This window comes from Ranitomeya imitator, chromosome 6 (assembly GCF_032444005.1).
Source record: "Ranitomeya imitator isolate aRanImi1 chromosome 6, aRanImi1.pri, whole genome shotgun sequence".
Taxonomy (NCBI): domain Eukaryota; kingdom Metazoa; phylum Chordata; class Amphibia; order Anura; family Dendrobatidae; genus Ranitomeya; species Ranitomeya imitator.
The window spans coordinates 180,513,908-180,527,087 of record NC_091287.1 but is presented as its reverse complement, the minus strand read 5'-3'; the positions used below and the strand labels follow the sequence as shown (position 1 = coordinate 180,527,087).

General features: G+C 43.2%; 1 protein-coding gene across 4 annotated transcripts in view; it reads left to right on the top strand.

Annotated features, from left to right (window-relative positions):
* The window catches only part of TERT (telomerase reverse transcriptase), a 196,190-nt gene that overhangs the window by 100,003 nt on the left and 83,007 nt on the right, over positions 1–13,180 (top strand). For all 4 annotated transcript variants that reach the window (XR_011314016.1, XM_069730358.1, XM_069730357.1 and 1 more), the window contains exons 9-11: positions 2,233–2,346; positions 3,711–3,782; positions 6,945–7,130. Coding sequence is in view for 3 of the 4 variants with exons in the window: in XM_069730358.1 (XP_069586459.1) it covers positions 2,233–2,346; positions 3,711–3,782; positions 6,945–7,130 (372 nt within the window). In the remaining variant the exon portion in view is untranslated. The remainder of the gene's footprint in view (positions 1–2,232; positions 2,347–3,710; positions 3,783–6,944; positions 7,131–13,180) is intronic.

The following is a 13,180-nucleotide window of genomic DNA, read 5'->3' as shown; positions in this document are numbered from 1 at the left end:
ATAATTGTCTAAGGTCCACTTCCGTCTGTTTGTCTGTCTGTCTGTCAAGGAAATCCCAAGTCGCTGATTCAGCGACTGGCACAGTCCAGCTGCGAAATGGCCGCTCCCTACTCCCCTGCAGTCAGTTCCCCCTCCATACTCCCCCCACAGTCAGCGCCCGCTGCCCACATAGCGGCATAGCGCGGTGTAACGCAGTCTGTTAACGCTGCTATTAACACTGTGTGACTAACTTTTTACTATTGATGCTGCCCATGCAGCATCAATAGTAAAAAGGTATAATGTTAAAAGTAATTTAAAAAAAATAAAAAATGTTGCTATTCTCACCCTCCGGCTTCCGGCGAGACTGCGAAGTCATCTGGGTAATTTTGCAATGCATCACTGGGAACGAAAGCTGGCGGCAGCCTCGCCGCTCGCACTCATCGCTGGACGCCGGAGCGTGAGTATATAACTATTTTTTATTTTAATTCTTTTTTTTTTAACAGAGATATGGTGCCCACATGGCTGTATACTACGTGGACTATGTTATATACTGCGTGACTGATATATACTACGTGGGCAGTGTTATATACTGTGTAGGCTGTGTTATTTACTGCGTTGGCTGTGTTATATACTACGTGGCTGCTATATACTACGTGGCCGCTATATACTACGTTGCTGATATATACCATGTGGCTGTGCTATATACTACGTGGCTGTTACATACTATGTGGCTGCTATTTACTACGTGGCTGGCTGTGCTATATACTACGTGGCTGTGCTATATACTAAGTGGCTGTGCTATATACTACGTTGCTCTGCTATATACTACGTGGCTCTACTATATACTACGTGGCTGTGCTATATACTATGTGGCTGTGCTATATACTATGTGGCTGTGCTATATACTATGTGGCTGTGCTATATACTATGTGGCTGTGCTATATATTACGTGGCTGTGTTATATACTGCATGGGCCGTGCTATATACTGTGTGGGCTGTGCTATATGCTGCGTGGGCTGTGCTATATACTATGTGGGCTGTGTTATATACTACGTGGCTGTGCTATATACTACGTGGCTGTGGTATATAGTTTGTGGCTGTGCTATATACTACGTGGCTGTGCTATATACTACGTGGCTGCTATATACTGCGTGGGCTGTGTAATATACTGCGTGGGCTGTGCTATATACTGCGTGGGCTGTGCTATATACTGAGTGGGCTGTGCTATGTAGTGCGTGGCTGTGCTATATACTACGTGGCTGTGCTATATACTACGTAGTTCTGTGCTATATACTACATACTATGTGGCTGTGCTATATACTAAGTGGCTGTGCTATATACTACGTTGCTCTGCTATATACTACGTGGCTCTACTATATACTATGTGGCTGTGCTATATACTATGTGGCTGTGCTATATACTATGTGGCTGTGCTATATACTATGTGGCTGTGCTATATACTATGTGGCTGTGCTATATATTACGTGGCTGTGTTATATACTGCATGGGCCGTGCTATATACTGCGTGGGCTGTGCTATATACTGAGTGGGCTGTGCTATGTAGTGCGTGGCTGTGCTATATACTACGTGGCTGTGCTATATACTACGTAGTTCTGTGCTATATACTACATACTATGTGGCTGTGCTGTATACTACGTGGCTGTGTTATACACTACGTGGCTGTACTATATCCTGCACCCCTAAACCCGACATCCAGCGCCCCGAACCCCCGACATCCTGCGACCAATCAGCGACAGACGCAGCTCAGTTGCGAATTAATTCGGGATTTAAACTACGCTTCAGTGATTGGTCGCGCATGGCTGGGCGCGACCAATCAGCGATATTGGCGCGGGATTTACACACCGCTTCAGTGATTGGTCGCGGCCGGTTGTGAGCTACCAATCAGCGGTATTGGCGCGGTATTTAAACACCGCTTCGGTCATTGGTTGTGCCCGGCCGGCCGCGACCAATCAGCGACAAGCACAGTCCGGCCACGAATTGGCGCCATATTTGAACCATGCTTTGATGATCGGCCAGCCAGGTGCGACCAATCAGCGATATTGGCGCGGAATTTAACACCCACTCACAGAGCCACGTACATACATACATATTCTAGAATACCTGATGCGTTAGAATCCGCCCACCATCTAGTAATAATAATAATAAACTATTTCTAAATAAAAGTATTTAGGAATTATGACTTTTTTCCTGTAAGCCTTTATAATGTCAATTTAATTGTTTTTTCCTTTTCAGATATTATATGCAGTGTTGTGGAATACCCCAGGGATCCGTGTTGTCAGCATTACTTTGTAGCTTGTGCTACGGTGATATGGAAAATAAGTTGTTCTGTGGAATACAAGAGAATAGGTATGTAGTGTGCTATAGTTGACATTTACTCTGAAAAGCGAGAAGCCCGTGTATTAAGGTGGATTTGTGGACGTGGGTTGGCAATTCAAGAGCAGTGATTTCTACCTGATGAATTGTGCAAGTTACTTTAATGCCATTATGCCGTGAGTTCTCTCTAGATGAACAGACAGACGCCTAGCAAAGACTGAATACAGTATCATTACCTTTTTAAAGGGAAACTGTCAGCAGGTTTTTGCTACCTAATTTGAGAGCAGCCTGATGTAGGCAAAGAGAAGCTAAATCCAACCGTGTATCACAAATCCCACCAAGGACAACATCTGCAAAGTATTTGTATGTTCTCCCCGTGTTTGTGTGGGTTTCCTCCAGGTTCTCCGGTTTCCTCCCACACTCCAAAGACAAGCTGGTAGGGAATCTAGATTGTGAGCCCCAATGGGAACAGCGATGCCTGTAAAGCGCTGTGGAATTAATGGTGCTATGCAAGTGTGTAAAATAAATACTGTAAATAAAAACGTAATTACTGTTCTGACATAATCGTAGCTTTTATATTTAGCAATGAAGCAGAGCTGAGCTAAGCCTGCCCTCACCAGCCTTTGTATGTACAATGTCCATAGACGATGAGGTGCTCATCACAGGGGGGAGCCTGTTGGACCAGGAGGCAGGCATCTGCTCTAGTCAAAGGAATGATTAGCTCCTGGTGGTGAAACAATCATTGCAAACAAGCAGCACTGAGCTTTTTTAAGAGAGGCATTGCTGAAATCTGTGTTTTAACCCCTACAGCATGCTGTCTTCAGCCTATAGCCAAAACCTGCTGACAGGTCACGACTATCGTTGCCAGTGTGTACTTTATATGGATACAGATGCAGATACTCAATTTCTGTAACTCACATAAATGTGTCATGGATAGGTTGGGGACATGTTATTCTCTGTCCTGGTACTGCAGGGTGTGTTAGGATACCCCAATTCTCCACATACTGTACATGAGCATCAGACACTTATGGCGTAAAAAAAATCCCTACTAATGGGCATTGTGATCACATTTCAGTAACCAGTACTCAGCTGGAGTGTTGGTATTACAGTGAATACTGCCGTGTCTATTTACTTGTCCTACAGCGCTGATGTGTCGTTCATTCATGTGCCTGCTGCAGCCACTCGCACACATCAACAGTGATGTCTGAATGTATGGTACTTGACAGGTCAGCGATTTAAGTCTGCAGTTACATGACCAAGTAAACATTGGCATAACCTACTGGGGCAATGGAGCTGGTGGGATTGGAGGATTTTACAGAAAGGTTATGTAACTTGACAGTCAACATGCCCATAGATAATTTGAACTTCTATAATGTTATATTTTTTGCTTATTGCAGCATTTTTATGAGACTTATTGATGATTTCTTGCTGGTGACACCGCACTTAGACGAAGCAAAACGATTTTTAAGGTAGGTTGTAAAGATGCGCAAAAAAGATACAGGTTAAAGAGATGTGAACATTCGTTTCAGGACCCAGATGACAACTATGTTGGTCACCGAGGCTACCAAAAAATATAAATTGTCCCTGGAATTTTTAGACTTGATTTTTATGGAGCCCTGTTGAATAATGATAGCTGTAATGCAGAAAATGCTTTTTGCCTGCAGTCACAGTTAGGGATCATAGAAGCATAATGCATAGTATATTGTTAATACCAGGGATGTCCAGTGCCGCTCATTTCACCATTGAAGGTGAGAGGTGCCCATGATGTTATGAACCCACATGCTTGCCAAGGCAGGTGCACATCTTGTTCACTAGAATAGGACACATTCATTATACCTGCCAATCACACACAGACATAGGCAGATATCACGCACATGTCCTATTCTACTGAACAAGATGTGTGTGATACGTATTGACCATGCACAATCCTTGGCAGGCTTATTAGAAGAAGAAAGGACTCGTGGTCCAGACTTAGAGGAAGGAACCTCAGCATCATAAAAAGAAAATGACACTATAGGTCTTGCTTCAGTGTAAATTTATTTTGATCTCTCAAGGAGTCAAAAACAGATGTGGTCCAACATTTCTTCCGGAAGCAGTCTTTGTCTAGGACATCTGTTGCCCTGGGCTTACTCCCTACTTGCCATATTTCCTGATTCCCGGCTCCTGCTCCACACAGGTCCTCTTTGAAATGAAAGATATCTTATGATTTACGTTATTGCTCTACTAGATTTTGCCTACCTTCACCCCCAACGGATGTCCTTGACAAAAGACTGCTCCCAGTCCAAACGTTGGACCACATCAGACTCCTTGCCAGATCAAAATAAGTTTACACTGCAGCAAGATGTACAGTCTCATTTACCTCGGCAGGTATATGGGGTGATGACATGTTCACCTTCAATACAGAAGTAGATAGTGCCAGGCAACCCCTTTAAATTGAATTTACATATATAGTAATTTCCTACATCCCCTTTTATAAGCAGCTGCAAAATGGTAAAGATGTAAATGCAGTTGTGAGGGCATCTCTTCTATAGCCCTCTTTAGGTCAATCCACAGATTTTCGGTTGGATTCATGTTTTGGCTCTTGCTGTGCCATTACAAAATTTTCATCTTCTGGCAAAGCTATTCTTTTGTTGATTTGAAGGTCTGCTTATGGTCATTATTGTGCTGAAAGGTCAAATTCATCTTCGGCTTCTTGGCAGAGGCCTGAAAGTTTTGACTCAAAATTGACTGATATTTGGAACGGTTCATAATTTCCTCCAGTTGCTGAAAAGCAAAAAAAAAAACAAAGCATAATCCTTCCTTCACAATGCTTCAACCCATTAGTTACCAGAAATTCCTGCAGCTCCTATAATGTAGGCCTTTTGGCAGCATCCCAAACACATTTTCTTTTTGACTTTTCAACAATTTTTGAGGGCTTTTGCTGTCGAATGTGACTAAGAAAATATCGACCTACTAGAAAATCAACATTTTATATGGGGTTAATCAGAATAGCTTTAAAGAGAATCTGTCAGTAGGATTTTATACATATCTTTAGTGTAAAAATCTGCAGCCTGGTTTTCGTTAAAGGTAATCTGTCGTGTCTTTTGTAGCATCTACAGTGTCCCCAGTGCGTTGTTAGTGATGCAGTGTGCATCAGTTAAAAGTTTTTTTTATTAAAATCGCCACTGTAATCCTTAGCAAAAAGCACTTTGTATAGTTATCTTACCTGCTCGTTTAGCCATTGGAGTGTGCCTCAGTTTGAACTATGTTCCCGAGTTTGCGCCGTCGTCACTTGAAATCCCACATTTGCGCTGTGTGTATTGAGGAGCAGCCCTTTGGCATTGTTGATCGGCGAGCCGCGCATGCACCATGATGAGTGATCCCCGTGTATGTGCATTGAAGCTGTGAATAGTTTCCAGCTTCACTGGCTCCGGCACATGCGCAAGTGCAGCTCCCCAATTCACACTGCACAAGCGCGGCAACCCAATACGCACCGCGCAAGCGCAGAATTTCAAGTGATGTCAGCTCAAACCCAGAAACCTAATTCAAATTGTGTGGGTGGCGACAACCGCGACTGAATAAAATGAAGCAACCCACTATGACTAAATGAGCAGGTACGATATAACTACATAAAGTGCTTTTTGCTAAGGATTACAGCGACGATTTTAATGATAAAAACATGTTGGTGATGCACATTGTATCACTAACAACGCACTGGGGACACTTTAGATGCTACAAATGACATGACAGGTTCCCTTTAAAGTTATCCAAGTCTGTAGAGGCACGAATGCGCTTACTCTCCAATGTTGGGTATCACACCTGTCACCTGGCAACGGTTCCGTTTGTTTACACCTAGTTATATCACTATCATTCATTTAGTTTTTCTAGATCAGAGATTTGTATTCATTGGTAGTTTGTGATTTACTTGTTGTGGTGACACTAGGAACAGTGGGTGCTCTCGTCCACTGGCCCGGTTGTCTTTAGAAAGACTGCATGGATCAGGGCTCAACCCACTGAATGCCCACGCAGAACACTACTCCTATAACACAGGGTGAGGGTAAAACAGTGTGGCAATACCTTATTGAATCACAAACAGACAATAACATATAGAACAGTCCCAGCAAGTACAAAAGATGCAAATTACAGAGACTCACCTTTCTGCTGGCTCACTGAGTTTAGGACAGCTGCGACTTCGGGGCTTCCACGGCCAACTACCCCCACCAGTGGCATCCATCTCTTGATGGGCACCCACAGAGAGGAGGAAACAAGCTTAAGAACTAACAGTCTATTGAGGTACGTGGCCAGGTGACCTGATTGTCCCAACCTGGCTTCTCCAAACTTTTCCATGTGTTCAATGATAGTCAATGGTTCAGATCTGTATTCCTCCAGCTAGGGCCATGGTCCCTTAAGCTGGTATCCTGTAGAAATCTTTCGAATCTGTATTCCTCCTGTCCTTCAGTCCATCATCCACAGGTCACGGGCAAGGTTGGATGAGGTCAATGCTAGAAACAGAAAGCGTAATTAAGCCTTTTTAATGTTAAAATAATTATCATTTGCATTGTTTCCACTGTTAACAAATTCCTAAAATTAAAAAGGATTGGTTTGTGTTTACAGAAGCAAATGTAGTAATGTTTTGCTTTCATCCTTTTAAGAACTCTTGCTGCAGGCATTCCTGAGTATGGCTGTTCTATAAGCCTTGACAAGACCGTTGTCAATTTCCCCATTGATGACATTCCAGAGTGCTCAACAGTAGAGCAGTTACCATCCCGTTCCTTGTTCCGCTGGTGTGGCCTATTGCTTGACACGCACACTTTGGAAGTTTTCTGTGATTATTCCAGGTAAAATGATTAATACATTACGTTGTAATCCTGTTTACTATTTGGCACCTTTAACCCTTTTTACTGCCAGGGTTTGTTTGTTTGTTTTAATTTTGTGTCTCTGGTAGCCAGGATAATTTCTTAACACTTTTTTAATCTCCCATACCTACCGTATATATTTTGTAACAGTAGACACCTGGCTCATTGTCACAATAGGGCTCGGCACTTCATATACACAGTCACCTTCATTTAAATTTGCATCATTGATGTTGGTGTCTAAAACTTTGAACCATTACAAGCTTTGTTAATCCTGCATGACTTAATTGATCATATTATATTTGGTTGACTGTAGTGTTATTTGTGATTTGAATATTGAGTAATAAAACTAATTGAACATAAAACTGAACTGTGAACCAAACAGAAAATTAGATATGTCACACATCCTTAACCCTTTTCACGTAGGTTTGCGTCATGGTAGGGAAGGGTTTCGTGACCTATGAAGTAAACTCGCGTCATGGTGATCGTGTGGGCACAGGAGTAGTTCCCGCACGATCGCCACCAGGAGCTCAGTGTAAGCAGCAGCCGAGACCCAACAGTCACTGCCAGGAGCAGTGTCTGCACCGCCCCAGGCCATTTAACCCCACGAATACTGTGATGTATATCGATTGCAACACCTAGTGGACTCCCTCTTTCTTCCTATCTGTGCCCTAGAGATTTCATCGCGAGGGCCCGATGGTGATGGCCTTGTTAGATCATGCCAGGAACATGGTATCCGGCTTCTGTCAGTGCAACACTGACAGCTATGATGCATTGCAATGCATTATAGCAGCAATCAGAGTAATGAAAGTTAAAGACTAAGTAAACAAGAGTTAAAAAATATACCAATAAATAGTTATATTTATGTAACGACAAAAAATAAACAAAGTACTTCCTATTTGGTATCGCCACGTTTGTAACGACCTGCATTATAAAACTGTCCCACAAGTTAACCCCATCAGTGAACACTGTGAAAAAAAATTTAAAAAAAGGAAAAAAAAATATACATTTTCATCACACTGGTGAATAAAAAGTGTAATGACTAAATTGTGACCAAAAAGTCGAATGGAAAAAAATGGTACAGCTGAAAACGTCATCTTATTCCACAAAGAGCAAGCCGACATACAGCTCCATCAGCGGAGAAATAATATAGCAATGCAAAAAGTTTTTTTTACACACAAAAGAAAATGTTTTTTTATTATATAAAAGCGGCTAAACATAAAAAAAATGATAAACCATATTTTTCGGATTATAAGACGCACTTTGTCCCAAACTTTTTGCAAAGCATGCTTCTTCTTGGACCAGCACTCCTCCCATTTGGCTCAGGTGATTTTAATTAGCAGGAGACTGCAAAGTAAGGGGTCTAGCCCATTTTGGCTCTCACTGAAGAGCTGTAGGAAGGTGAGTTTAAGTGCTCCTTTCATTTTGGTGTTGGTGCTGTGTGGCGGCCATTGTTGCTGTGGCTTTGTGCTGGTGGGGCGGCGCGGTCTGGAGTCTTGGGGACTCAGTCTTGCAGCATGGGTGCTGTGGGGCAACAGGCCATCCGCCCTGCTGGTGCATGGCCGCTGTGGCGGTGGGCGCCGCACGGCTCCGCTCCGTTAGGGCGATAGGACCCACTACGAGGTTTGCCGTGAAGGGGCAGTGGGCTTCATACAGTCTGATCAGAATGTTAAACTGAAAACCTCATATTCAGTTATATTAATTTTTGCCTAGCGGCTTTAGATCAACGTATGATTTTGGGATGTGCGGTTTATGCTCTTTTCTTTTTTTTTTCTTTTTTGCAAATTAATGGGAAAGGCGACTCCGCTCAGTGCCGACATCCTAGGAGAGCGTACAGCGCCAGCGCCCCCTCCAAGCCTGGGGCCTGCAGCATAGCCCTACTCCTGTGACCTGCCTCTTGAAGCAGCGACCCTGCCTCCTGTGACCCCGCTCCACTGCAGCCGATCCCCCAGTAAGCTACCGTAAAATGGGATTCTAAGATACACAATCATTTTAAAAAAAAATTTTTCCCTATTTTTCTTCCCAAAATTTGTTGTGCGTCATATAGTTTGGTGCATCTTATAGTCCATAAAATACGGTAAATGTGGTATTGCTGAAATAGTACTGACCCAAAGAGTAAAACTGCTTTATCAATTCTACCATGGTGAACGGCATAAAAAAAAAAACAATTCTTGAATTGCTGGTTTCTGTTAATTCTGCCTCTCACAAATTGGAATAGAAAGCAATTAAAAAATGTTATGTGCCTGAAAAATGCTACCAAATAAAAAAGTTACGGTAACTCGTCGCGCAAGAAACAAGCCCTCACATGACAGTTTGCATAATTCGTAGAAAAATCATAACTCTCTGAATATGGCTATTCAAAACCTTTTTTATTAAAATGTCTTTCAGTGTGTGACAGCTGCCAAACATAAAAAATATAAATCTGGTATCGCTGTAATCACGCCGACCCAAAGAATAAAGTCATCTTATCACTTATACTGCTCTAAGAACGGCGTAAAAAATAAAACAAATTCTTCACCTGCTGTTGATTTTTTCATTTTGCCTCACAAAGAACGCAGTAAGGCTCAGCTAACATTTATCCTGCTCTCTGTGCTGAGCTCTTACAACCGGGGTTTCCATGTAACTCTCTGAAATACTTGATTCAGATGGAACCTCCGGCAGAAGATTCCCTATAATGAGGCAGATGTGGACGATGTGTGCTGCCTATGATCTGGTAGTGTCCGTCTTTATAAGTTTGCATAAAAGCGCGTTCGACTAGTTTTGTGCAACTTTTTAAAGAAGGACATCACTGAACAGAGGCCAGATGAAGTCCAGTGTAACTCTGCTGCCGCATTGTAGTGAATGGATACCTCAGGGGTCTCATCTGAATCACATCACTCGGAGATTTAGATGTCAGCCCCCATGTAAGTGCTCAGCGCAGAGCTCTGGATAAATGTGATCCCAAATGTAATGTAAATGCAGAGCTCTGGATAAATGTGATCCCAAATGTAATGTAAAATGTTCTCCAGAAAAACTAGACCCCCCCCCCTCTCCTCCCAAATCCAAATGCCCCCCTCCCTTCTAAGCACCAGTGTGTCTAAACCGCATTTAGCATCCATATGCTTGGCATTTGTGTAGTGATAAGTCCGCCTAATTTACGGGTGTGTGTCTCCAGAAGCACGAGCTGGGCACAACTTATTGCTCACCACAACGTACTGGTCACCACAATGTACTGATCACCACAACGTACTGATCACCACAACGTACTTGTCACCACATATAGATATAAGGCAATGCAATAGAAAGGGATCAACAAATGTGTGCTCAACAATGCCAATAAAAACGGCAACTCGTCCTGCAAAAGCAAGCCCTCACATGACTGTCAGTCGAAATATGTAAAAATTATAGCTAAGAAAATATGGAGATGCGAATACTTGTTTTTGAAAAAAAAACAGCTTTTAATGTGTGACAGCAGCCAAACAGAAAAAAAACTGTAACAATTTGGTATTGCTGTAATCGCACCGACCCAAAGAGTAAAGATATCTACCCACTTATACCGCATTATGAACAGCAGAAAAAAATAAAACCAATTCTTCTCCCGCTGTTGACTTGTTCTGTTGTGAATTCTGTGGTCAGGTTCCCTCCTGTGGTCATGAGTGGTACTTCGGCTGGTTTTGTCCATGAGCTTCCTTTGGTGGATGTGAGTGGGGCTGCGGCTTCTGAGTTTCCTTCCTCAGGTGACGAGGTTAAGTCGTTAGGTGCTGCTCTATTTAACTCCACCTAGTTCTTTGTTCCTGGCCTCCAGTCTATGTTCCAGTATTGGTCTTGCTCTCTCCTGGATCGTTCTTGTGGCCTGTCTGCCCTGCATAAGCTAAGTTCTGCTTGTGTTTCTTTTGTTTGCTATTTTTTCTGTCCAGCTTGCTATATTGGTTTTTCTTGCTTGCTGGAAGCTCTGGGACGCAGAGGGAGCACCTCCGTACCGTTAGTCGGTGCGGAGGGTCTTTTTGCACCCTCTGCGTGGTTGTTTGTAGGTTTTTGTGCTGACCGCAAAGCTATCTTTCCTATCCTCGGTCTATTCAGTAAGTCGGGCCTCACTTTGCTAAAATCTATTTAATCTCTGTGTTTGTATTTTCATCTTTACTCACAGTCATTATATGTGGGGGGCTGCCTTTTCCTTTGGGGAATTTCTCTGAGGCAAGGTAGGCTTATTTTTCTATCTTCAGGGCTAGCTAGTTTCTCAGGCTGTGCCCGAGGCGCCTAGGTCTGGTCAGGAGCGCTCCACGGCTACCTCTAGTGTTGTGTGATAGGATTAGGGATTGCGGTCAGCAGAGTTCCCACGTCTCAGAGCTCGTCCTATGTTATTAGTAACTATTAGGTAATTTTCAGTGCTCTTAACCACCAGGTCCATTGTGGTTCTAAATCACCAGTTCATAACAGTACTGGAGGCCCAAAGTACTAATGCTTCTCAATAGAGGGAAAAGAGAAGTTCTGAGACCATTTTTTTTTCTCTCTGCACTGTGTTTTGTCTTTCTTTTTCCCTAGACTTTTGGGTGGTTCAGGACACAGGTGTAGTGATGGACATTAAAGGCCTGTCTTCTTGTGTGGATCATCTCACTGCAAGAGTACAAAATATTCAAGACTTTGTGGTTCAGAATTCTATGTTAGAACCTAGAATTCCTATTCCTGATTTGTTTTCTGGAGATAGAGCTAAGTTTCTGAGTTTTAAAAATAATTGTAAACTATTTCTGGCTTTGAAACCCCGCTCCTCTGGTGACCCAGTTCAACAAGTTAAGATTATTATTTCTTTATTACGTGGCGACCCTCAAGACTGGGCATTTTCCCTTGCACCAGGAGATCCTGCATTATGTGATATTGATGCGTTTTTTCTGGCGCTCGGATTGCTGTATGATGAACCTAATTCAGTGGATCAGGCAGAGAAAAATTTGCTGGCTCTGTGTCAGGGTCAGGATGAGGTAGAGATATATTGTCAGAAGTTTAGGAAGTGGTCTGTGCTCACTCAATGGAATGAATGTGCGCTGGCAGCAATTTTCAGAAAGGGTCTCTCTGAAGCCCTTAAGGATGTCATGGTGGGATTTCCTATGCCTGCTGGTCTGAATGAGTCTATGTCTTTGGCCATTCAGATCGATCGACGCTTACGTGAGCGTAAAACTGTGCACCATTTGGCGGTATTATCTGAGCATAAACCTGAGCCTATGCAATGTGATAGGACTTTGACCAGAGCTGAACGGCAAGAACACAGACGTCGGAATGGGCTGTGTTTTTACTGTGGTGATTCCACTCATGCTATCTCCGATTGTCCTAAGCGCACTAAGCGGTTCGCTAGGTCTGCCACCATTGGTACGGTACAGTCTAAATTTCTTTTGTCCGATACTTTGATCTGCTCTTTGTCATCCTATTCTGTCATGGCATTTGTGGATTCAGGCGCTGCCCTGAATTTGATGGACTTGGAGTTTGCTAGGCGCTGTGGGTTTTTCTTGGAGCCCTTGCAGTATCCTATTCCATTGAGAGGAATTGATGCTACGCCTTTGGCCAAGAATAAGCCTCAGTACTGGACCCAATTGACCATGTGCATGGCTCCTGCGCATCAGGAGGATATTCGCTTTTTGATGTTGCATAATCTGCATGATGTGGTCGTGTTGGGGTTGCCATGGCTAAAAGTCCATAACCCAGTATTGGATTGGAAATCTATGTCTGTATCCAGCTGGGGTTGTCAGGGGGTACATGGTGATGTTCCATTTCTGTTTATTTCATCATCCACCCCTTCTGAGGTCCCAGAGTTCTTGTCAGATTACCAGGATGTATTTGATGAGCCCAAGTCCAGTGCCCTACCTCCGCATAGGGATTGCGATTGTGCTATCGATTTGATTCCTGGTAGTAAGTTTCCTAAAGGTCGACTGTTTAATTTGTCTGTGCCTGAGCACGCCGCTATGCGGAGTTACGTAAAGGAATCCTTGGAGAAAGGTCATATTCGCCCGTCGTCGTCGCCATTGGGAGCAGGGTTCTTTTTTGTGGCCAAGAAGGATGGTTCGTTGAGA